A 23,015-nucleotide genomic window follows, 5' to 3' on the forward strand; every position below is an offset into this window, starting at 1 on the left:
CCACAAAATGTTTGACGACATCTGGCCTAAACAGAACACAGTGGGTGGGAGAATTGCTCCCTCCTTATCTTTGACTCAATGATAAATACACAGAGCTCTGGGAATAAATCAGGGCAGTTGAAAAGAAAAATTAAGTAGCTCTTTTGAAAAACAGTCATGGAATCAATGGGCTGTATCACCTCCTCCTGAGCCAAGAATCTAAGATTAATATTTAGCAGCACTCCCTCATATTATCTACCTGAAATATCTTTACTGATACTGTGATAGCAAAACATAGGTAGAAGCAGCTTTTAACTATATTGTCACCAGAAAGCAAGTGTCTTCCCATCTCTTATACCATTTCAACTTGATCTGGAGGCATGGATCACAATGCTCACCTCCATGACACCATTCTCCCTCACCAGCATGCACCAGTTGGTGGGTTCTACTTTAAGGTGAGAGGGCTCTTTTTCAGCCGTTGGCACAGAGCTACGGTTAGGTTCCTCTTTGGGAGGGCTGAAGAGTGCCGAGCCAGACTCTCCATACAGCATCTCCTCTTCATCGTCCACTGTGGTACTGCAAATTTGAAATAAAACACAGAAACGCTTGGATGTGAACAATAACATTAATTAACATGTTAATTTTGCAGAATATGAACCCCCATTAGTGTGTTTTGAACCTAGTTCCTGTTATTAATGGACAATCAGATCCCAGTATGAAATTTGGCTTGATAGACCATCTACATTTCTGTTTATTTAACAGTGGTCATTCACAGAAAAACAGGCAGAGAAGGCTACAGTTTCTTTTACAATAAAACTGAAATTTATTTCGCAAAAAACAAGCTAAATATAGAACACAGTTTAAAATATCTTTAAATACACAGCAAAATAAATTCTGACCTACTCCCCAACATCCGCACTTAAAATCCAGAGAATTAACCTTCTACATCAAATCTTTTGGAACAACTTTTAGGGTGGCACGGAGGCTCAGTGGTTAGCACTGTTGCCCCTCAACACCAGGGAGCTGGGTTTGATTCTAGCCCCGGGGACTGTGTGTGGAGTTTGTACATTCTCCCAGCGTCTGCATAGGTATCCTCTGGGTGCTCCGGTTTCCTCCCACAATCCAAAAGAGGTGGGGGTTAGGTGAATTGGCCAAGCTATATTGCCCATAGCATTCAGGGATGTATAGGTTAGGTGCATGAGTCAGGGGTATATGTAGAGGAATAGTTTTGGGTGGGATACTCTTCAGAGGACCTGTTTCCACACTGTAGAGATTCTAATTCTGTACTCAACCTCTCCCCAGCTATAGAGTCATACAGCATAGAAACAGGCCCTTTGGCCTGGCAAAAACACAAGTATACTAATCCTATTTACCTGCACTTTGTCCTGGCATTTTAAGTACTCGTCTAGATATTTCTTAAAAGTTGTGATTGCTGCTTCCACCACCCCTCTGGCAGCATACAGAGGAACCTCGATCATCCGAAGGAGATGGGGAGTATTTTATTCAGTTAATCAAATGCCGGATGACATTGTTTAGCCAAGCATCGGGACATAGCAATCTTGCCAGATAATCCGATATTTGGATAATCAAATGTCAGATAATCGAGGCTCCTTGGTTTTTCCCAATTTCTACCAGCCTCTGGATGAAAATCTTTTTTTCTCAGATCTCCTCTAAACCATTTACTCCTCACAGCAAACTTACACCCTCTGGCCTTAGACAGATCTGCTATAGGGAAGAGATTCTCAGAAGCTACTGTCTATACCTCTCCGAATTCTCTTATACCTTAATCAGATCCTGCCTCAGCCTCCTCTGCTCCAGGAAAAACAAAGCCAATCTATCCAATCTCTTCTCATAACAGATGTTTCATCCCAAGCAACATCCTGGTGAATCTCCTCTGCATCCTCTCCAAAGCAATTACACACTTCCAATAGCCTGGCAACCAGAACTGCATACAATATCCCATCCATGGGCTAATCAACATTTTACAAGATTTCTTTGCTCCTATATTCTACTGGCGAATGAAGACAAGCATCCAGTATGCCTTCTTCACCCACCCTGTCTACCAATGCTAACAGCTTCAAAGATCTACGGACTTGCACACGAAGGTTTCTTTGTCCCTCAGTCCCCTGCAGGGTCCTACCATGCATTGTCGGTACCCTTCCTTTATCAGACCTCCCAAAATGCATCACCTCACACTTATTGGGATTAAATGCCATCTGCCATTACGGTCCAATTTACCAGCTGATCAATATCAGAATGTAGCCAGAGACCATCCTCCTCACGATCAACAACTCAAATTTTCATGTCATCTGCAAACTTACTAATTATACCTTCTAATTCACATCCAAGTCGTTAACCTTTCTAACAAACAGTAAGGCCATAGCACTGCTCTCATGCTATACTGCTGGACACAGGTTTACAATTACAAAAACTACCTTTCACCATTACCCTTTGGCTATTATTCGTAAGCTGCTTTTGGATCCAATTTGCCAACTTGTCTTGGATCCTATGGGCGCTTATCTTTTGCACCAGCATTTCACATGGGACTTTATCAAAGGCTGTACGGAGTCCATATAAACCACATCAACAGAACTACTGGGATAGGGGAGTCCAGAACTAGAGGGCATTGGTTTAGGATGAGAGGGGAAAGATATAAAAGAGACCTACGCGGCAACTTTTTCACACAGAGGGTGGTATGTGTATGGAATGAGCTGCCAGAGGAAGTGGTGGAGGCTGGTACAATTGCAATATTTAAGAGGCTTTTCGTTGGGTATATGAATAGGAAGGGTTTGGAGGGATATGGGCCGGGTGCTGGCAGGTGGGACGAGATTGGGTTGGGATATCTGGTCGGCATGGATGGGTTGGACCGAAGGGTCTGTTTCCATGCTGTACTCTTCCATCTCTATGACTCTACTTTCATTAATACATTTAGTCACATTTTCAAAAGCTCTTAAAATTAGTCAGACAGGATCTCCCTCTAATAAATCCATGCTGACTATCCCTGATCAATCCCTACCTTTCCTCAATTTTTCTAATAATTTCCCTATCTCTAATGTCAGACTAACTGGTCTGTAATTACCTGGCCTATCCCTGCTATCCTTATTGAACAAAGGAACTATATTAGCTATCCTCCAATCATCTGGCACTTCACCTGTGGCCACTGAAGTATTAAATCTCTCTGCCTTGGCCCCCTTGTCTCCTCCTTTGCCTCCAAAAGCAGTCTGGGAGGCATCTCATCAGGCCTTGAGGATTTATGCACCATTTCACCTGATTAAACATCTTATAATGTCTCCTTGCTAATCTTAACATGTTCTCGATCCTTATCGTCTTCAATCAAAGCAGATTAGATTAGATTACTTAGTGTGGAAACAGGCCTTTTGACCCAACCAGTCCACATCGACCCTCTGAAGAGTAACCCACCCAGACACATTTCCCTCTGACTAATGCACCTGACACTATGGGCAATTTAGCATGGCCAATTCACCTGACCTGCACATCTTTGGACTGTGGGAGGAAACCGGCACACCCAGAGGAAACCGGCACACCCAGAGGAAACCCACGCAGAGTGTCGCCTGAGGCTGGAATTGAACCTGGGACCCTGGTGCTGCGAGGCAGCAGTGCTAACCACTGAGCCACCTATCTCTGTTTGACAGAGTAAGTGTTAAGTAGTGTGCCCCTTACCTCATGTTAGTAATCATGGTTTCCATTTCTGACTGGCTACCTTTCATAGTGTCCTCCTTCATAACAGATGCACGGCTCTCTGTGGTAAACATTCCACTGATATCTCGGTACGCACAGAGGGCAATCACCTTTGATAACTGAAAATGACAGTAAAATGTGCAAAATCATCAGCCAATTCAACTATCAGTTGATGCAATGTAGAATCCTGGAGACAAGTAGTATCTGACAAGAACACTAACTCAAACCGTACAACCACAAAGTGTGAGCAGCGACCAACTGCAAAAATATTTTCCTCACTGCACTGCTAATTCTTCTGGCATTTAATACAAATCTGTTCCGTCAGGTTACTAACCCACCCACAACTAACTTAACATAGACCAGAAATTCAGCTTCGCACCTCCCTGATCTATGTGTCAGCCAAGCAATTCAAAAGCAGTGCTTGGACAAGACTGAAAAGAGTAGGAGCAAAGAAAAGGTGGGTCTAGAAGTAGTCAGCGAGCAACTTCAATGTTCGAGTTTTCATACCCTTTCCTAGATCATTACCACTATGTGGAGGTGCCAGTGTTGGACTGGGTGGACAAAGTTAAAAATCACAACACCAGGTTATAGTCCAACAGGCTTATTTGGAAGCACTAGCTTTCGGAGTGCTGCTCCTTCATCAACCACCTGATGAAGGAGCAGCACTCTGAAAGCTAGTGCTTCCAAATAAACCTGTTGGACTATAACCTGGTGTTGTATGATTTTTAAACTTAGATTATTGAGCACTTAAAGGAGATAACAAATTTCAACATGAGTTCAGATCCGAAAAGAAACAGGTTGAGGATTCTTGTAACAACATGTATGACACAATACTTTGAAGAATTGTGAACTGATGTTGGACTTTACAAAATGGTATAGGTAGATATGTAGCAATGGAAACTTAAGCAGAAGAATAGCTGTAAGGATAAGGCAAGGCGATATAAAATAATGATACAATTCTCAAACGAAAGCTGAGTGAGTGAGGAGGGAAGTATTTGTATGAATTATTGAAGGTGGCTGATCATGTTGAGAAAGTGGTTAAAAAAATCCTGGGCTTTATGCACATTGGCCTAAAGCACAAAAAACAAGGGAGCTATGATGAACCTTTATAAAATATTGATTTTAACCAGCATATTACATTCAACTATGGCCACCCCACCACACCTTAAGTAGAATGTGAAGATTTGAAAGAGTCTGCAGGGGCAAAACAGGTTGGAGAAGAAGTTGTTCTCCCCAAGTCAATTGAGAGGTGATTTTACAGAATTGTCCGAAATCAGAAAGGGTCAAAACAGGATCCTCATTAGCTGAAAAGTCATGAATCAGAGAACACAGATTAATGGTGTACAGCAAAAGGACAAGAGTTGACGTAAGAACTGTTTAGTCAATGAGTAGTTAAAATTAGGAATATACTGTCTGAAAGAGTGATGGAGACAGCTTCAACTGGAGTTTCCAAAAACAAATTAGACAAACACCTGAAAAGGAGCAATGCAGAGTGTGGGGAAAAACCTGTCGCAGAGTGAGACTAATTAAACTACTCTTGCAAACGGCTGCCATGGACATGATGGGTCAAATGGTCTGTTGAAAATGGTCTGATTCTATATCAAGATGATGGTGTAAGGAGTGCACAGAATGGAGTACTTACAGATAATAAGTACAAAAACAGCACTGACAACCAGGATCTAACCACATGGTCAACAAAACAAATTACTAAATTTAATTTTCAACATGTACTTTGTGGAAAATGTAAGAATATGGAACTGCCATGTGAAAGCAGTAGTAGTTCATATTCACTTTCCCTTTGCAAATTACATAATTACATATTATAGACTGTCAGGCTAACTCACTGATGCTTGAGAGTATATGTTGGAGAGTCAGCACTAATGCATTACCGTTCAGGAATACATACCATGTGTATTTGTGGTTTCTGCATGGTCAGCCTGTGAGTGTTTCCTCCATACGTATCACGCTTCAGTACAAACATCGTCACCTGTCCTTCGCCACTCATTATCACTACATAAGGATCGCACACTGCACAGTGCATAATTGGGGAGCCCAGATCAACAGGAATGAAATGCAGCTGGTTCACTGAGAGAACAGAATGTAAGTGGCATTCAGGAGTAGCAAAAACTGCAAGACTAGAGACAATTCCAACTAAATCAGAGCAGTCAGCACAGCCAAATGTCCTTTTTCATTCTTTCATGAGATGAAGGCATTTTTGACAAGGGCAGCCTTGGTTGCCCAACCCTGAATTACCCTTCAACTGACTGGCTTTCTTGACCATTTCAGAGGACATTTAAGAATCAACCACATTACTCTAGGTCAGGACTCTCATGTATATCAGACTGGGTCAGATTAGAGGGTTTCCTTCCATAATAGATATCAGTGAACTAGATGGACTTTTACAATAACGGTTAACATGGTCACCATTTCCGAGACTAACTTCCAACTGACTTTTAACTAATTGAACTTAAACTCTACCACATGTTGTGAGAAGATTTGAAACCTCATCCCCAGCACATTAGTCTGGTCCTCAGATTACTAACCCAGTGACATTACCACCAGGGCATTAATGTCTAAGAGACACTAATAATCTGGTATAAACTCATTTTATTGCACTGGGTTCAGCTGTGCAGAATATACTAACTCTTAACTGTTTTCACAGCTTCCTACTGCATGTGTATGAATTAGAATGAGTTCATCCTTACTTAACAGCAAAATGCAGAAAAAAACTCAGCATGTCTGCAAGCATCTGAAAACAGAAACACAGTCACACTGGACTCAAACTCTGAGCTAACATTTCAAGTCCAATACAATTCTCTCTCTCTGTCAGAAGATGCTACTGAGTTTCTCCAACATTTTCTTAATTTCAGATTTCCAGATTCACAATACTTTGCTTTTATTGAGGTTAATCCTTTATAGTCAAGTAGATGTGCAAAATCATATCAAGAACAGTCATTTGGAAAATCTTTAGAAGGTGGTCAGTAATTGTGGAACTGAAGCCCAACGGCTGGCCAGTCTCCTCCCTCTGAGGGCAGGATCAAAATAAAGGCTGTTGTGTACCAAGGCACCTCATGTTGTCAGGTTCACATCCAATTTCCTCATCTAAATTCTAAGTAAAAACAGATTATCAGCAGAGAAAGTGACCACCTAGCCTGTGTCAGTGTCGGCCAAACATACATTAGCTGATTAAATTCAAATTCCAGCCTGGGGTTCATAGTTCTACGTATCCTAGATACTGACCACCAAGATCCACACTGTCTGCAACCCTAATAATCATGTATAAATATTCCCTGTCTACCCTGCTCCAAACGAAATGAAACTATCAAACCTGTCCTCAAAACCAAAACTCCCCATTCCTGGCAATAATTTCCTACATCTCTACTGTATCTTCTCTGGTTTGATCACATCTTTCCTGTCATGCAGGAAACTGTACACAGTACTTTAGCTGCAATCTAACCAAGATTCCTGTTTTCAATGCTCGCCTAAATTACCTACTCTTAAACTACTTTTTTTTAAAAAATTCATTCATGGTATGAGGGTGTTGCTGGGTAAGTCATCCCTAATTGCCCAAAGGGCAGTTAGGAGTCAACCATATTGCTGTGTCTCTGGAGTCACATGTGGCCAGACAGGCTCAGGATCGCAGTTTCCCTACCTAAAGGACATTAGTGAACCAGATGGGTTTTCTCAACAATAGGCAACGGATTCATGGTCATCATTAGACACTTAATTCCAGGTATTTATTCAACTCAAATTCCACTATCTGCCAATTTCATCTGAAAACATCTTAAATCATTACCCCTACATTCAAGTCTAAATCATTGACATATCAGCTCACAGCAATGAACCCTCAGACATCCCACTGGAAACAGACTCCTTCAATCACCAAAACACTCAGTGACTTTCCCCTAGATCAGACGGGCTTTTAACTTAATGATAAGTCCACTGTGTGATACAGTATAATGGATTTTCGCAAGACATCAAATGGGCTACTCACAAAAAAACTTAATCAAGTTAGTCAAATAGTTTTCTCTAAACAGTCCATGTTGCCTTTTATTGATTAATTCGACTATCAGAAAATTTACCCAATCTTAGAACTTATGCAAATTATTGCTCATCGTTAAGGCTAGGCTGACTGGTGTGTAATTACCTGGACAAAACCTTTTTACCTTTTTAAAGAGATGGTGCAATGACTGTAGCTAAAGGAACAATAAAACCTGAGCCTGTCACTAATGGATGGTTTAATATTGCTGGATGCCTCCAAGTTTCCAAGTACTTACCACCTTCTAATAAACGAATCCCTAAAGGCGAAACTTGCACAATGTACTTATTGTCTCCAATATTTCCAGCAAAAATAGTTGGTCCCTGTGTAGCAAAGCCACTGGCATCCAGCTCCATAATTTCCTGACCGGTCTGCAGGATCTGCCATTTAGAGAGGGGGAAACATAAGACAGAGGAAACACATTCATTTCTAGTGCAGTCTTTCTAACAAGTTTAAGGGGAGAGGCGATGGCATAGTGGTACTGAAAGCACACCAATGCCAGTACTTGCTCAGATAGCTTAGAAAATTTGGCATGCCAACAATGACTCTTACCAATTTTTATAGATGCACCATAGAAAGAACCCTATCCAGATGTTCACAGCTTGGTATAGCAACTGCTCTGCTCAAGACCACACAAAATTAGAGTTATGAACACAGTCTAGACCATTACAAGATCCAGTCTTCCTTCCACTGACTCCACCTACACTTCCGACTGCCTTGGGAAAGCAGCCAACATAATCTAAGACACCACCCAGCCCAGTTATGATCTCTTCCACCCACTTTCACCAGGCAGAAGATACAAAAGTTTGATAACATATACCAACAGATATAAGAACAGCTTCTTCCCCACTGTTATCAGACTTATGAACAAAACCCTCATGTTAAACTTGATCTTTCTCTGCAGCTGCAACACTATACTCTGCATTCAGTTAGACTACGCTGATGTACTTACGTAAAGTACTATTTGTCTGGTAAGCACACAAAGCAATACTTTTCACTGTAACTCAGTACATGTGACAATAGAAAATCAAATCAAGTCGAGTGATAATGGGTTCAATCCCCAGCAGGGAGACCTGATCATTAAAGACTAGGTTGACATTCCAGAGAGAATACTGTACTGCTGGAGGTGCAGGCTTTCAGATGAAATCACAAAGACCTGACTTTCCCTCTTAGATGAATGTAAAGGAAAATAAAAATGAGAAAGGGTCAAGATCAAGTCACTTGGCTCTGAGACCACAGTTACTCAATACAACAGCAGCCGATCTGACTGTGGTCTCAACTCCACTTTCCTATCTGACCCATAACACTGACTCTCTTATCAAACACCTAACAAACACCACTGAATCATTTCAATAACCCAGACCCCTCTAACAACCCTCAATAAAAAAATTCTGTTTATCACAATCATAAAAGCAAAACCTCATTCATCTCCATCCCCTAGTTCTAGTCTCCTCATCAATATGAAGCATCCTCTCAGAACCCACTCTGTCAAGATCCCTTCAGGAGCTCACACGTTTCAATAATGTTATGATCGCAGCAGATGTTATTACCAGACCGAAATCTGGTTTGAAAGATCATATATTTCCCCGCTTTTGTTTAACAAAGTAATCTTTCACTGAAACACAATCTCACAACACTGCAGATTTGGTTTTAATGAAACAAAATTGTGCAAAACAGATGAAAAATAAAACAGGATAGAATAAACCAAGTTATTTACATATATTAGAACTTGAAAGATTTCAAAACACAATAGAAATACAATCACATCGATCTCAACATCACGTTACACTATGCAAACACCAGAATTAATTCTTTATCATATTTATAAGTTTCTATCGTATTTGTTTTTTTTGTTGATTCCTACTCTTTCCAGGTTGGCAGCTTTCTTCCTTGATTAGTCACACAATTCAGGTTAGACTTTCTCAGCAGCAAATAACCCAAACCAAACACTTCCAGTCTGGCTCTTTCAACTAAAACCCTCACAATGTGGGAATCTATTTCCTAACAGTTCCAAATCATCTCCTTCCTTCAGGGGAAACTGTTTCATACATTAACTTCCACCAGAACCTCTGCAAATTGAAAATCAAAAAGGTTTTCCAAGTGACTGTTTTTCACCCCCACCGAAGCAAAGTCCTGATCCTTCTAAACAGGACACAAGCAAATGCTTCTCAAACGTTACTCTATCTGCTTGTAAAACTCGAATGAAAACAAATTCCCATCACCCTCTGAACTTAATCGCACTCTCACAGCAGTTTTTTAAAAAATCATAGATCCAGAAGTACTGACAAGTTAATCATTAAACCACCTCATACACACAGACCAAAAACCACATGCTACTTGTTCAAATTCTACACTCTAAAATAAATTGAATAAATCATACATCTTATTAACACAATAAAAGCACCTCTTTCTTCTAAACTCCAAATGAAAAAGGCCTATCGTTTCTTCATAAGATAAGCTTTACACTGCAGAAATGAATGATGTGAAAAGAACATGGTATTATTTGAAGAACAACTCTCCAGGTTAACTACGCACAGTGTATCCCTTAACTAGCACCACTAAAATTTAGAGGGTCTGCAAACAGCAATTATTTCATGGGATGTGGGCATCACTGGCTAAATCAACATTTGCTGCAGGGCCTAAATGCACTTCAAAAAGGTGGTGCTGAGCCACTTTCACAATACAGAAGACCATTTGACCCATCGTGTCTGTACCAGCTCCCGAAAGGGCTACCCAGACAATCCCACGCTCCAGCCCTGTAACTTCATCACTTTCAAATGTTCGCTTTTGAAACCTCTTATGGAATCTGCCTCTATCACTCTCCCAGGCAGTGCATTCCAAATCCTAACAACTCTTGAATAAAGCAACTTCCCCTCATCCCACTCCTAGCACTTTTCATTTGATTTGAAATACTATTGTCACATGCACCTAAGTACAGTGAGAAGGTTTTTTTTTGCAGGCAGTACAGGCAGATCATACCATATAAAGACCACAGAGTGACTGAACAGGGCAAGGAATACCAAGTTACAGCTGCAAAGAAGGTGCACAAAAAGCAAGATCAACATTAGATTTGAAAGTTGAGGCCCATTCAGAAGTCTTTAAACAGTAGGGAAGAAGCTGTTCTTTAACCTGTTGGTATGTATATTGACGCTTTTATATCTTCAGCCTGACGGAAGAGTTTGCAAGAGATTATAACCAGGATGGAATGGGTCTTTGATGATGTTGGCTGCCTTTCTGAGGCAACGCGAAATGTAGATGGAGTCAATGGATGGAAGAATGGCTCCTGAGATGGCCTGGGTTGTGTTCACAACTCTCTGTAGTTTCCTAAGGTCCTAGGTACAGCAGTTACCATGTTAAGTCATGATGCATCCAGATAGAATTCTTTCTATGGTGCATCTTTGAAAGTTGGTAAGAATCCCAATGGACGTGCCAAATTTTCTTAGATTCCTGAGGAAGAACAGACCTTGATGTGGTGACAATCTGAGATCGTGACCCCCTAGTTACTGACATACTAACTACTGGAAACAGAATTTCTTTATCGTCACAATTGCTCATAGTTTCGATCAACTCAATAAGGAAGCCTCTTAACCTTCTCTGCTCCAAGGAGAATAAGCCCAATCTCGCTAATCTTTCCTTGTATTTCAAATCCTTAATTCCTGGTATCATTCCAGTAAATCTCCTTTGAATTCTCTCCAGAGGTTTAACATCATTAATGGGCGGCATGGTGGCACAGTGGTTAGCACTGCTGCCTCACAGCACCAAAGACCCGGGTTCAATTCCCGCCTCAGGCAACTGGCTGTGTTTGCACATTCTCCCAGTGTCTGCATAGGTTTCCTCCTACAGTCCAAAGATGTGCAGGTTAGGTGAATTGGCCAGGCTAAATTGCCCGTAGTGTTAGGTGAAAGGGTAAATGTAGGGGAATGGGTCTGGGTGGGTTGCTCTCCGGAGGGTCGGTGTGGACTTGTTGGGCCGAAAGGCCTGTTTCCACACTGTAAGTAATCTAATCTAATCATTCCTTAAATAAGCATTGCCTGTGTCACCTTTTCAAAGAACTCAAATTGTCAGCATAACCAGTCCTTGACAAAGCTATGTTGACTATTTGCACCATGGAAGTCTATCTGGTATAGGGACACCCATAATGCTGTTACAAAAAGAGTTCCAGTATTTTAACCTAATATCACTGAAGGAGTGGGGATTTGTTCTAGGTGACGTGGCTTATAAGTAAAGGGGCAGGTGGTGACATTTGCATGCATCTGTTGTTCTTACCCTTGGTATAGGTTATGGATTTTGAAGGGTCACCAAGGCATATTATTTTGAGTGTTACCAAAACAAGCTTGTAAAAATGCAATTTTTCATTCATTAATTTTCACAATAAATAAGTCAGAGTCTCAGAGTCAGAGATGTACAGCTTGGAAACAGACCCTTCGGTCAAACCCGTCCATGTTGGCCAGATATCCCAACCCAATCTAGTTCCACCTGCCAGCACCTGGTCCATATCCCTCCAAACCCTTCCTATTCATATACCCATCCAACTGCCCCTTAAATGTTGCAATTGTACCAGCTCCTCCACATCCTCTGGCAGCTCATTCCATACCCGTACCACCCTCTGTGTGAAAAAGTTGCCCCGTAGGTCTCTTTTATATTTTTTCCCTCTCACCCTAAACCTATGCCCCTTCGTTCTGGACTCACCAACCCCAAGGAAAAAACTTTGCCTACTTACCCTATCCATGCCCCTCAATTTTGTAAACCTCTATAAGGTCACCCCTCAGCCTCCGACGCTCCAGGGAAAACAGCCCCAGCCTGTTCAGCCTCTCCCTGTAGCTCAAATCCTCCAACCCTGTCAACATCCTTGTAAATCTTTTCTGAACCCTTTCAAGTTTCACAACATCTTTCCGATCGGAAGGAGACCAGAACTGCACGCGATATGCCAACAGTGGCCTAACCAATGTCCTGTACAGCCGCAACATGACCTCCCAACTCAATACTCTGACCAAAGATGTTCAAACAAATTAATCTAAAACTGCTCTCCTTATTAAAGGAATACACAGTAATTGAGAAGCCGCAACATGACCTCCCAACTCCTGTACTCAATACTCTGACCAAAGATGTTCAAACAAATTAATCTAAAACTGCTCTCCTTATTAAAGGAATACACAGTAATTGAGAAATACAGATATGCACAAGAACAAAATGTGATTCAGATTTATTTTGAGGAAGAAAAGGAACTTGAAGATCATTTTAAAAATATTACTTACCATTGTTGAGTCTTCTCGACTTAAAATCAGAAAACCATGCTTTTTGACGTCTTCCTCTGGTGCGATCTCTTTGGATTCCTTCTCTGCCTTCTCCCCATCACCAGTCTGATCCTAAACAATAGGGAGTTGAAAATCAAGATAAAACAATATTTTAAAAGTTGCATTTCAATAGTTAGAAATGCTCCTATGTCTTGACAAGCATTTTCTCAAATCAAAAATCTCAGATGTAGAATATTCAGTTGAGAGAGAGGGGTGGCGTTGAGAGAGATGGGGCATTTCATTCTGAGTTAAGGAATCAGTTACTGCATTAAAGACAGACATGTTAGAGGGGGCATCGAATTAAACTTTGTGGATAGAGCTTAGACATTAAAAGAAGAGGCACATTGCTAGACCCCCAATTTCCCAGCAGGAAATTGACAAGCAAATTTGTGCACAATTTGTGGGGGGGTGTAAAAATAATAACAAAATAACAATTATAGTAGGTGATTTCAACTTTCCCAACATTAACTGGATAGAAAAGTGTTAAGGGCTTGGGTGGAACGATTTGTTGAAATGCATACAGGAGGACCTTTTAGGCCAATACATAGAGGGTGCAATAAGGGATGGAGTTCTGGACCTAATTCTGCGCCAACACCTTGCCTTTCCTCATACCAATGTACTCAAGCATCTCTCAATCTCCACCCCCCCACCCCGGGTTCCGTACCTTCATACACATTCTCTTAAATGAAGATGGGTGTGAAATATTGGGTTAATGGCCTACAGATGTCCTCTGGCTCTGCCCACAGATTACCATCTTTGCCCCTAATGGTTTCCTCCTGTTTCTCTGGTTATCCTCTGACCATTGATATCCTTAAGGAAGGATTTTCCATACATTTACCAGCTAAAGCTTTCTCATATCCCCTAAGCGTTTCCTTAAGCTTCACCCTGCTCTTTCCATACTCCACTAATTCCTCTGGTTTGTTCCCCTTGTACTTGCCTAAAAATTCCTTTTTGTCTCATCATATCCTGAATATCTCTGGTCATCCAAAGCTCTCTGGGTTTATTCCCTCCAGGGTTACAGGAAGGAGTAATGCGTTTGGTAAGTATCCTCCCCATGTCCTTTTTGAATGCCTCCCACTCCACACCCCACCAGCACCACCACCACCACCACCAATACTACTCTTAAGTAGATTTTCTCATTAGTAGCTGTTCTTTGGGGAAAGATATCTGCTTTACCTACATGTGCAATCAAGGAAATGTGGCCAACTCTTAACCTAATTCCTGTTATTCCAATATATCTACATATTCCCACTAGGGATGGGCAATTAATGTTGGCCTGGGGGGTGCTGCAGCTCATTGGGTAGCACTCCATCCCACTCACTACAGACAAGAAAGCACAGCAACTTAAAAGTGGACGTCTCCAGGTTCGGATGAGTTGTGCCCCAGGCTGCTGTGGGATGCAAGGGACGAGATTACAGGGACGCCACCAAAATTTGTCATGACTCTCTGGCCACAGGGGTGGTGCCAGAGGCCTAGAGAACAGCTAACGTAGTTCCAATATTTAAGAAAAGTTGAAGAGACAAGCCAGAGAATTACAAGTCAGTGAGTGTCACATCAGTGGTTGGGAAACTATTAGAGAAAGTTCTGATGGAGAGCATCTATTTCTACTTGGAGGGGCAAGGCTTGATCAGGGATAGTCAGCATGCTTCCTCAGAGGGAGGCCATGCCTTACAAATCTGATTGAATGTTTTGAGGTAGTGCAGCTAATGTAGTTTATGTATATTTCAGCAAAGCCTTTGACAAGATGTCACAGAGCTAACTTATCAACAAGACAAATGCACATGGGATACAGGGTAATTAGTAAAGTGGACTCAAACTTAGCTCAGTTATAGATGACAAGAGAGGGTGATGGAAGGCTGCTTTAGTGACTGGAAGCTCGTCAAGAGTGCAGGTGAAAGAGTGTGGTGCTGGAAAAGCACAGCGGGTCGGGGAGCAACTGAGCAGCAGGAAAATTGACGTTTCAGGCAAAACCCTTGATCAGGAATGAGGCTGGGAGCCTTGGGGGTGGACAGACTGGAAGCTAGTGCCTAGTGGAATACCACACGAATCTCTGCTGGGTTCCCCATTATTCGTCATTTATATAAATGACATAGATGACTGTGCAGAGGGTTGGTTTAGTAAGCTTATGGATGACAAAGATTGGTCGGGCAGTTAAAAGTGGGGTTAAGTGTCTTGGGCAACAAGATGATATAAACTGGATGGTCAAATGGGCAAACAAATGGAAGATGCAAATTAACCCTGAAAAGTGAGACGTGATATACTTTGGAAGGAGCAATTTAACAAGGATGTATTCGTTGAAGGCATGATAGTAGGAAGTTCTGTGAAACAAAGGGACCTTAGTGTTTGTCCACAGATCTCCGAATGTAGAAGAGCGGGTTAGTAGGGTGATAAAAAGGGCATTGGGAACACATGCCTTTAACGATGGAGGCACAGAATATTGAAGCAGGAAAGTCATGTTGGAGTTGTACAGAACTTTGGTGAAACCACTGCCAGAGTTCTGGTCACCACATTACTGGAAGGATGTGATTGCACTCAAGAGGATGTGAAAGAGATTCACAAGGATGCTGCTTGGGAGGGAATATTTAAGTTATGAGTAAAGGTTGGATAGACTTAGACTGTTTCTGCTGGAGCACAGAAGACTGCAGGGGTGATCTGATTTAGGTGTACAAGATTGAGGGGAACGAAGAGAGGATAAGGAGCAGCTGTTTCCCTTAGTTAAAAAGGATCACACATTCAAGGTGAGGGGCAGAAGGATTTCTTTTTGCAGGGGGGGGGGGGCAATGTGAAGAAAGATTTGTTTAACCAGGAGGGCGATGACAGTCTCTTTGGGCCAAATAACTCCATGAACAGCACATATAAGTGAAGTGACAAGACACCCCACAGCGGTTGACAAATCTGGCTATGTCTATGTTAGATGCTGCTTTTGCCTATCAAAGGTGACTATATTTCAAAATAGTTCATTAGTTTTTGGAAAATCCCGCAGACTTGAAATATTTTAATGCAAGCATTGCTCAAAATCCACTGGGCAAAAAGTTTGGATGGTAAATTGTATCATTACTGCACCAGCATAATTGTTACTAGTTTCGGGCCTCCGGCAGGTACTTTCAGGACCTTGTGATGTACAAATCTCTTTTAAAAAAAATCAAATAAATAGTGCCATCTGCACAGATTCTAGCTGGTTCATACAGAAGGCAAATTATTTCAGATAAAATTAATTTATTACTGGAAAAACTTGGGTTAATAAATTGCAGCCTGTATTAAACCAACTTGATTGAATTCTTTAACGATGTAATAGAGAGAGTTAATGATAGTACAATCAATGTTATGTATAAAACTTCCAGGAGGATTTTAGTAAAGTAGGGGGTGGGTTGGTTAGTTGGTTTGCGATGCAGAGTGATGCCAGTATGGGTTTAATTCCCTCACCAACTGAGGTTACCATGAAACACAGTCCTTCTCAACCTCTTTCTTAAGGTGCGGTGACCCTCAAGTTAAACCACAATATGTTGTCTCTCTCTCTCTAATGAGAGAGTAACCCTATAGTCCAGAAAGACTATGGTGACTCTAACTTAATGTTGTGGCTCTGTTCGCCGATCTGGGAATGTGTGTTGCAGACGTTTCGTCCCCTGTCTAGGTGACATCCTCAGTGCTTGGGAGCCTCCTGTGAATTACCATACATCAAGAACATTTCCGAACTGACAGCCAGACTACTACGACCACTAGGACTCATAACAGCACACAAACCAACAGCCACTCTCAGACAACAACTCACCAGGACAAAGGACCCGATACCCAGCATGAGCTAAACCAACATAGTGTACAAAATCCCATGCAAGGACTGCACAAAACACTGCATAGGACAAACAGGAAGACAGCTAACGATCCATATCCATGAACACCAACTAGCCACGAAACGACACGACCGCTATCCTTAGTAGCCACACACACGGATGACAAGCAACATGAGTTTGACTGGGACAACACTACTATTATAGGACAAGCCAAACAGAGAACAGCCAGGGAATTCCTAGAGGCATGGCACTCATCCACAGATTCTATCAACAAACACATCGACCTGGACCCAATATACTGGCCACTGCAGCGGACAGCTGGAACTGACAACCGGAAGCGGCAGAGACAAACCACTATAAATGTCGGAGGAAATATCACAGAAGCGCTTCACAGGAGGCTCCCAAGCACTGAGGATGTCACCTAGACAGGGGACGAAACGTCTGCAACACAAATTCCCAGCTCGGCGAACAGAACCACAACAACGAGCATCCGAGCTACAAATCGTCTCACAAATTTTGAACTCTAATTTAATAAAGTACCACATAATGAACAAAGTGTGGGAGAAACTCTGCTTCTCACGGTACAGATTTCTTTTTATTCTTGAGATGTGGGCGTCACTGGCTTAACAGCATTTATTGCCTGTCCCAAGTTGCCCTTGAGAAGGAGATGGTAAGTTGCCTTGTTGAATCTCTGCAATTCATGTGCTGTATGCAGACCCACAATGTCTGAGGGAGGGAATTCCAGAATTTTGACCCAGTGAAAGTGAAGGAATGGTGATCTATTTCTAAGTCAGGATGGCGAGTGGCTTGGAGGGGAACTGTGTATCTGCTGTCCTTGTCCTTCTAGATGGAAGTGATCAAATGCTGCCGAAGGATCTTTGGAGAATTCCTGCAGTGCACCTTATTGTTGTTCAAGTTGCCCTCGAAAAGGCAATGCCTTGATTGAACTGCTGCAGTCATTGTGAAGGCGGCAATAATTTGAGATAAAATTAATTTGTGATAAAATTAATTTGTAGGTAAACTCAAGGCCATTAGGAAGGGATTTTCAGGATTTAGCATCTGGAGGAAGGAGTGAATACTCCTGGATGGGGTGCCAATTAATGGGCTGTTTTGCCCTGGATGGTGTCAAGCTTAGAGTGCTTTTGGAACTTCACCCATCCAGTCAAGTGGGGACTATTCCATCACACTCCTGACTTATGCCATGCAGATGGTGATCAAACTTTGGGCAATAAGGACATGCTTCACCAAAGCATTCCCAGCCTCTGACCTGCTCTTATAGCCACTGCATTTATATGGCGAGTCCACTTGAATTTCTGGTCAATGGTAACCCCCAGGATATTGATGGTGGGAGAATTCAGTGATAGTGACACCATTGAATGTCAAGGGCGGTAATTAGATTGTCTTTTTTTGAGATGGTCATTGCCTGACATTTGTGTATTGCAAATGTTACTTGCTACTTGTCAGCACTAGTCTGGATATTGTCTTGCCAAATTTGAACGTGAACTACTTTAGTATCCAAGGAGTCACAAATGGTGCTGAACATTTTTTTCTATCATTGGCAAGTATCCCCACTTCTGAGCTTATGATAGAGAGAAGACCATTGATGAAGCAGCCAAAGACGATTGGGCCTCGTGAGGAACTCTTACAGAGATGTCCTAGAGCGGAGATGACTGACCACCATCAATAACGAGAGGCCACGCTTTCAAGATGAGGTGAAAAGTTTAAGGGGGATACACGCAGCAAGTACTTTACACAGAGGGTGGTGGGTGTCTGGAATGCGTTGCCGGCAGAGGTAGTAGAGGCAGGCACGTTAGATTCATTTAAGCAGCGTCTGGACAGATGCATGAATAGGTGGGGAAGCAGAGGGATACAGACAGACTCATATACAGAATGGAAACAGACCCTTCGGTCCAACTCGTCCATGCTGACCAGATATCCCAACCCAGCCGACCTGTGGAACCAATCTGAAGTCTATACTATCCCATTTTTATCCATATGTTTATCCAATAAGCATTTAAATGTCCTTAAACTTGGCAAGTTTACGACTGTTGCAGGCAGTGCGTTCCCCACCCTTACTCCTCTCTGAGTAAAGAAACTAACTCTGACATCTATCCAATATCTATCACCCCTCAATTTAAAGCTATGTCTCCTCGTGCTCACCATCACCATCCAAGGAAAAAGGTTCTCACTGTCCTCCCTATCTAACCCTCTGATTATCTTATATATCCCAATCAAGGAAAGCTTTTACTCCATCTCTTCAGGTTGCTGGTGATATATCATCCCAATTGGAAACAGGAATAAAAATACAGATTCTTTGTTCTTTGACTAATATCTCACAGAATCAGAGTCAGAGAAATTAACAGAATGGAAATAGACCCTTCAGTCCAACTCGTCCATGCTGACTAGATATCCCAAACTCATCTAATTCCATTTGCAAGCACTTGGCCCATATACCTCTAAACACTTCCCACACGTATACCCATCCAGACGCTATTTAAGTGTTGTAATTGTACCAGCTCCTCCACTTCCACTGCCAACTCATTCTATATACACTCCACCCTCTGTGTGAAACATTTGTCCCTATGGTCTCAAATGTTTCTCCTCCCACCATAAACCTATGCTCTCTAGTTCTGGGCCTCCCTACGCCAGGGAAATAAAACCTTGTCTATTCATGACCCTCATGATTTTATAAACCTCTATAACGTCACCCCTCAGCCTCCGACGCTCCAGGAAGAACAGCCCCAGCCTATTCAGCCTCTACCTATAGCTCAAACCCTCCAGCATCCTTGTAAATCTTTTCTGAACCCTTTCAAATTTCACAATATCCTTCTTATAGAAGGAGCTTCGATACAAAACAGTGATTAGTTAATTTCTGTGCATGTCACAAACATTATTCAGAGGATGAAACATTTATCACAACTCCCTCCCCATGCCTTTAATACTTCTAATTGTAGTGGCCTTTTGTTTGAAATATTAAACTTAATATAAACTGTTAATAACAGATTTCATTGCTTACCTTTGCATTTACTTCATCTTTTTTATCTGAGGCAATTACTGTCCACATATCATGGCATCCAGGTAGTTCAAAAGTTGTGACCACTTGGGCACGAATACTTCGCTGTTTGAAAAGAAAAGCACAAGCTTATATGGTTAGTTCATTCCCATAATTTCCATTGGATGAACTCTGCTGTGTTTCAGTTGAATTGTCATTGCTATAACGTTTAGATGCCAGCCTGGCTTGTACATGTTATGGTTGCTGCTCAGGAACATGCTGTAAATGGTTCTACTGGATAGGGGGATGAGGGTGTGGTGACTAGTAACCTAGATGCCCACACTGGGTCAGGAGTTAAAATTCCACTAAGGCAGCTGGTAAAACCTAACGAAATTAATCAATTTAATAAGAAAACTGGAATTGAAAGTCAGTCTCAGCAATGATGTTGACAAAACTATCAATGACACAACAATCCATTTAGTTCACTCAGGTCCTTTAGGAATACTGAGTTCAATTCTGGTCTCCCAGCTACAGGAAACTTTAATCTTGAAAAGGTGCAGAAAAGATTTACAATGATGTTGGGACATCATGTTGCAACTGTATAGGACATTGGCTAGGCCACTTTTGGATTACGGCATTCAGTTCTGGTCTCCTTGATACAGGAAGTATGTTGTGAAACTTCAAATGGTTCAGAAAAGATTTACAAGGACATTGCCAGGATTGGAGGGTTTGAGCTATAAAGGAAAGGCTGAATAGGCTGGAGCTCTTTTCATAGAAGAGAACACAATCCCTACAATGTAGAAGCAGGCCATTCGGTACATCAAGTCCACACCAAACCTCCAGATATCATCCCACTAAGATCCTAACTCCTACCCTACCATTGTAACCCTCCATTTCCCACAGCTAATCTACCTAGCTTGCAAAATCCCAGAACACTACAGGCAATTTAGCATTACCAGTCTACCTGACCTGCCTATCTTTGGACTTCAAAAAGAAACCAGAGCACCTGGCGGAAATCCACATGGGTACAGGGAGAAGGTCTGTGTGGAATTTGCACAGTTGTCTGAAATTGGACTCAAAGCCAGGTCCCTGATGATGTGAGGCAGCAGTGTTAACCAATGAGCCATGACTTTCTTTTTCCCCCAGAGCATCAGAGGCTGATGCGTGACCTTAGAGGGGTTTATAAAGTCATGAAGGGCACAGACAGGGTGAAAAGCCAAGGTCTTGGCCCCAGGGTAGGGGAGTCCAAAACTAGAGGGCATACGTTTAAGGAAACAGACCCTTCAGTCCAACTCGTCCAAACCGACCAGATATCCTAAATTAACCTAGTCCCATTTGCCAGCATTTGGCCATTATCCCTCTAAACCTTTCCTATTCATGTACCCATCTAGATGCCTTTTAAATGTTATTGTACCAGCCTCCACCACTTTCTCTGGCAGCTCATTCCTTACAAGCACCACCCTCTATGTGAAACGTTTACACCTTAGGTCCCTTTTAATTCTTTCCCCTCTTACCTTAAAATGTAGCCCTCTAGTTTAGGACTCTCTTTACCCTATCCATGCCCCTCATGATAAACCCCGAGAAGGTCACTTCTCAGCTGTCGAAGCTCCAGGGAAAATAGCCCCAGCCTATTCACCATCTGCCTATAGTTTAAACCTCCCAATCCTGGCAACAACCTTGTAATTCTTTTCTGAACCCTCCCAAGCTTCACAACACCCTTCCTATAACAAGGTGACCAGAACTGAACGCCATATTCTAAAAGTGGCCTATTTAATGTACCATACCGTCGCAACATAACATGCCAACCCTTATATGCAATGCACTGCCCAATAAAGGCAAGCATGCCAAACAGCACCTTCACTATCCTATTTACCTAAGACTCCACTTTCAAGGAATTATGAATCAGCACTCCAAGGTCTCTTTGTTAAGCAACATGCCCCAGGATCTTACCAAATCTGTGGGAAGCTAGAGAAGTGACTGCTGGGCCGCTTGCTGAGATACTTGTATCATTGACCGTCACAGGTGAGGTGCCGGAAGACTGGAGGTTGGAAAATGTGGTGCCACTGTTTAAGAATGGCGGTAAGGACAAGCCAGGGAATGATAAGCCAGCAAGCCTGACCTCGGTGGTGGACAAGCTGTTGGAGGGAATCCTGAGGGACAAGATGTACATGTTCAAAGTTTGTGAAAAGATTTGTAGCTCGGGTGCTTGTTGTTGTGGTTCTGTTCGCCGAGCTGGGAATTTGTGTTGCAGACGTTTCGTCCCCTGTCTCGGTGACATCCTCAGTGCTTGGGAGCCTCCTGTGAAGCGCTTCCGTGATCTTTCCTCCGGCATTTGTAGTGGTTCGAATCTGCCGCTTCCGTTGTCAGTTCCAGCTGTTCGTTGCAGTGGCCGGTATATTGGGTCCAGGTCGACGTGCTTATTGACTGAATCTCATCCACAGATTCAATCAATAAGCACATCGACCTGGACCCAATATACCGGCCACTGCAGCGGACAGCTGGAACTGACAACCGGAAGCGGCAGATTCGAACCACTACAAATGCCGGAGGAAAGATCACGGAAGCGCTTCACAGGAGGCTCCCAAGCACTGAGGATGTCGCCTAGACAGAGGACGAAACGTCTGCAACACAAATTCGCAGCTCGACGATCAGAACCACAACAAGATGTACATGTATTTGGAAAGGCAAGGACTGATTAGGGATAGTCAACATGACTGTGTGTGGGAAATCATGTCTCACAACCTTGATTTTCTTGAAGTAACAAAGGATTGATGAGGGCAGAGCGGTAGATGTGATCTACATGGACTTCAGTAAGGCGTGCGACAAGGTTCCCCATGGGAGTCTGATTAGCAAGGTCAGATCTCACTGAATACAGGGAGAACTGGCCATTTGGATACAGAACTGGCTCAAACGCAGAAGACAGAGGGTGGTGGTGGAGGAGGAGGGTTGTTTTTCAGACTGGAGGCCTGTGACCAGTGGAATGCCACAAGGATCGATGCTGGGTCCTCTATTTTTTGTCATTTACATAAATGATTTGGATGCGAGCATAAGAGGTACAGTTAGCAAGTTTGCAGATGACACCAAAATCGGAGGTGCAGTGGACAGCGAAGAGGGTTACCTCAGATTACAACAGGATCTTGACCAGATGGGCCAATGGGCTGAGAAGTGGCAGATGGAGTTTAATTCAGATAAATGCGAGGTGCTGCATTTTGGGAAAGCAAATC

The 23,015-nt window shown here is 42.5% G+C and overlaps 1 protein-coding gene across 2 annotated transcripts in view; it reads right to left on the minus strand.

Moving 5' to 3' along the window:
• Nucleotides 1–23,015, minus strand: part of cpsf1 (cleavage and polyadenylation specific factor 1) — a 161,230-nt gene that overhangs the window by 46,577 nt on the left and 91,638 nt on the right. For both annotated transcript variants that reach the window (XM_043690937.1, XM_043690935.1), the window contains exons 17-22: nucleotides 19,816–19,917; nucleotides 12,973–13,083; nucleotides 7,956–8,097; nucleotides 5,585–5,763; nucleotides 3,661–3,797; nucleotides 378–555 (exon numbers count right to left, since the gene is read on the minus strand). In XM_043690937.1, coding sequence (XP_043546872.1) covers nucleotides 378–555; nucleotides 3,661–3,797; nucleotides 5,585–5,763; nucleotides 7,956–8,097; nucleotides 12,973–13,083; nucleotides 19,816–19,917 — 849 coding nt within the window. The remainder of the gene's footprint in view (nucleotides 1–377; nucleotides 556–3,660; nucleotides 3,798–5,584; nucleotides 5,764–7,955; nucleotides 8,098–12,972; nucleotides 13,084–19,815; nucleotides 19,918–23,015) is intronic.

This window comes from Chiloscyllium plagiosum, chromosome 5, assembly GCF_004010195.1.
Source record: "Chiloscyllium plagiosum isolate BGI_BamShark_2017 chromosome 5, ASM401019v2, whole genome shotgun sequence".
NCBI classification, from domain to species: Eukaryota; Metazoa; Chordata; class Chondrichthyes; order Orectolobiformes; family Hemiscylliidae; genus Chiloscyllium; species Chiloscyllium plagiosum.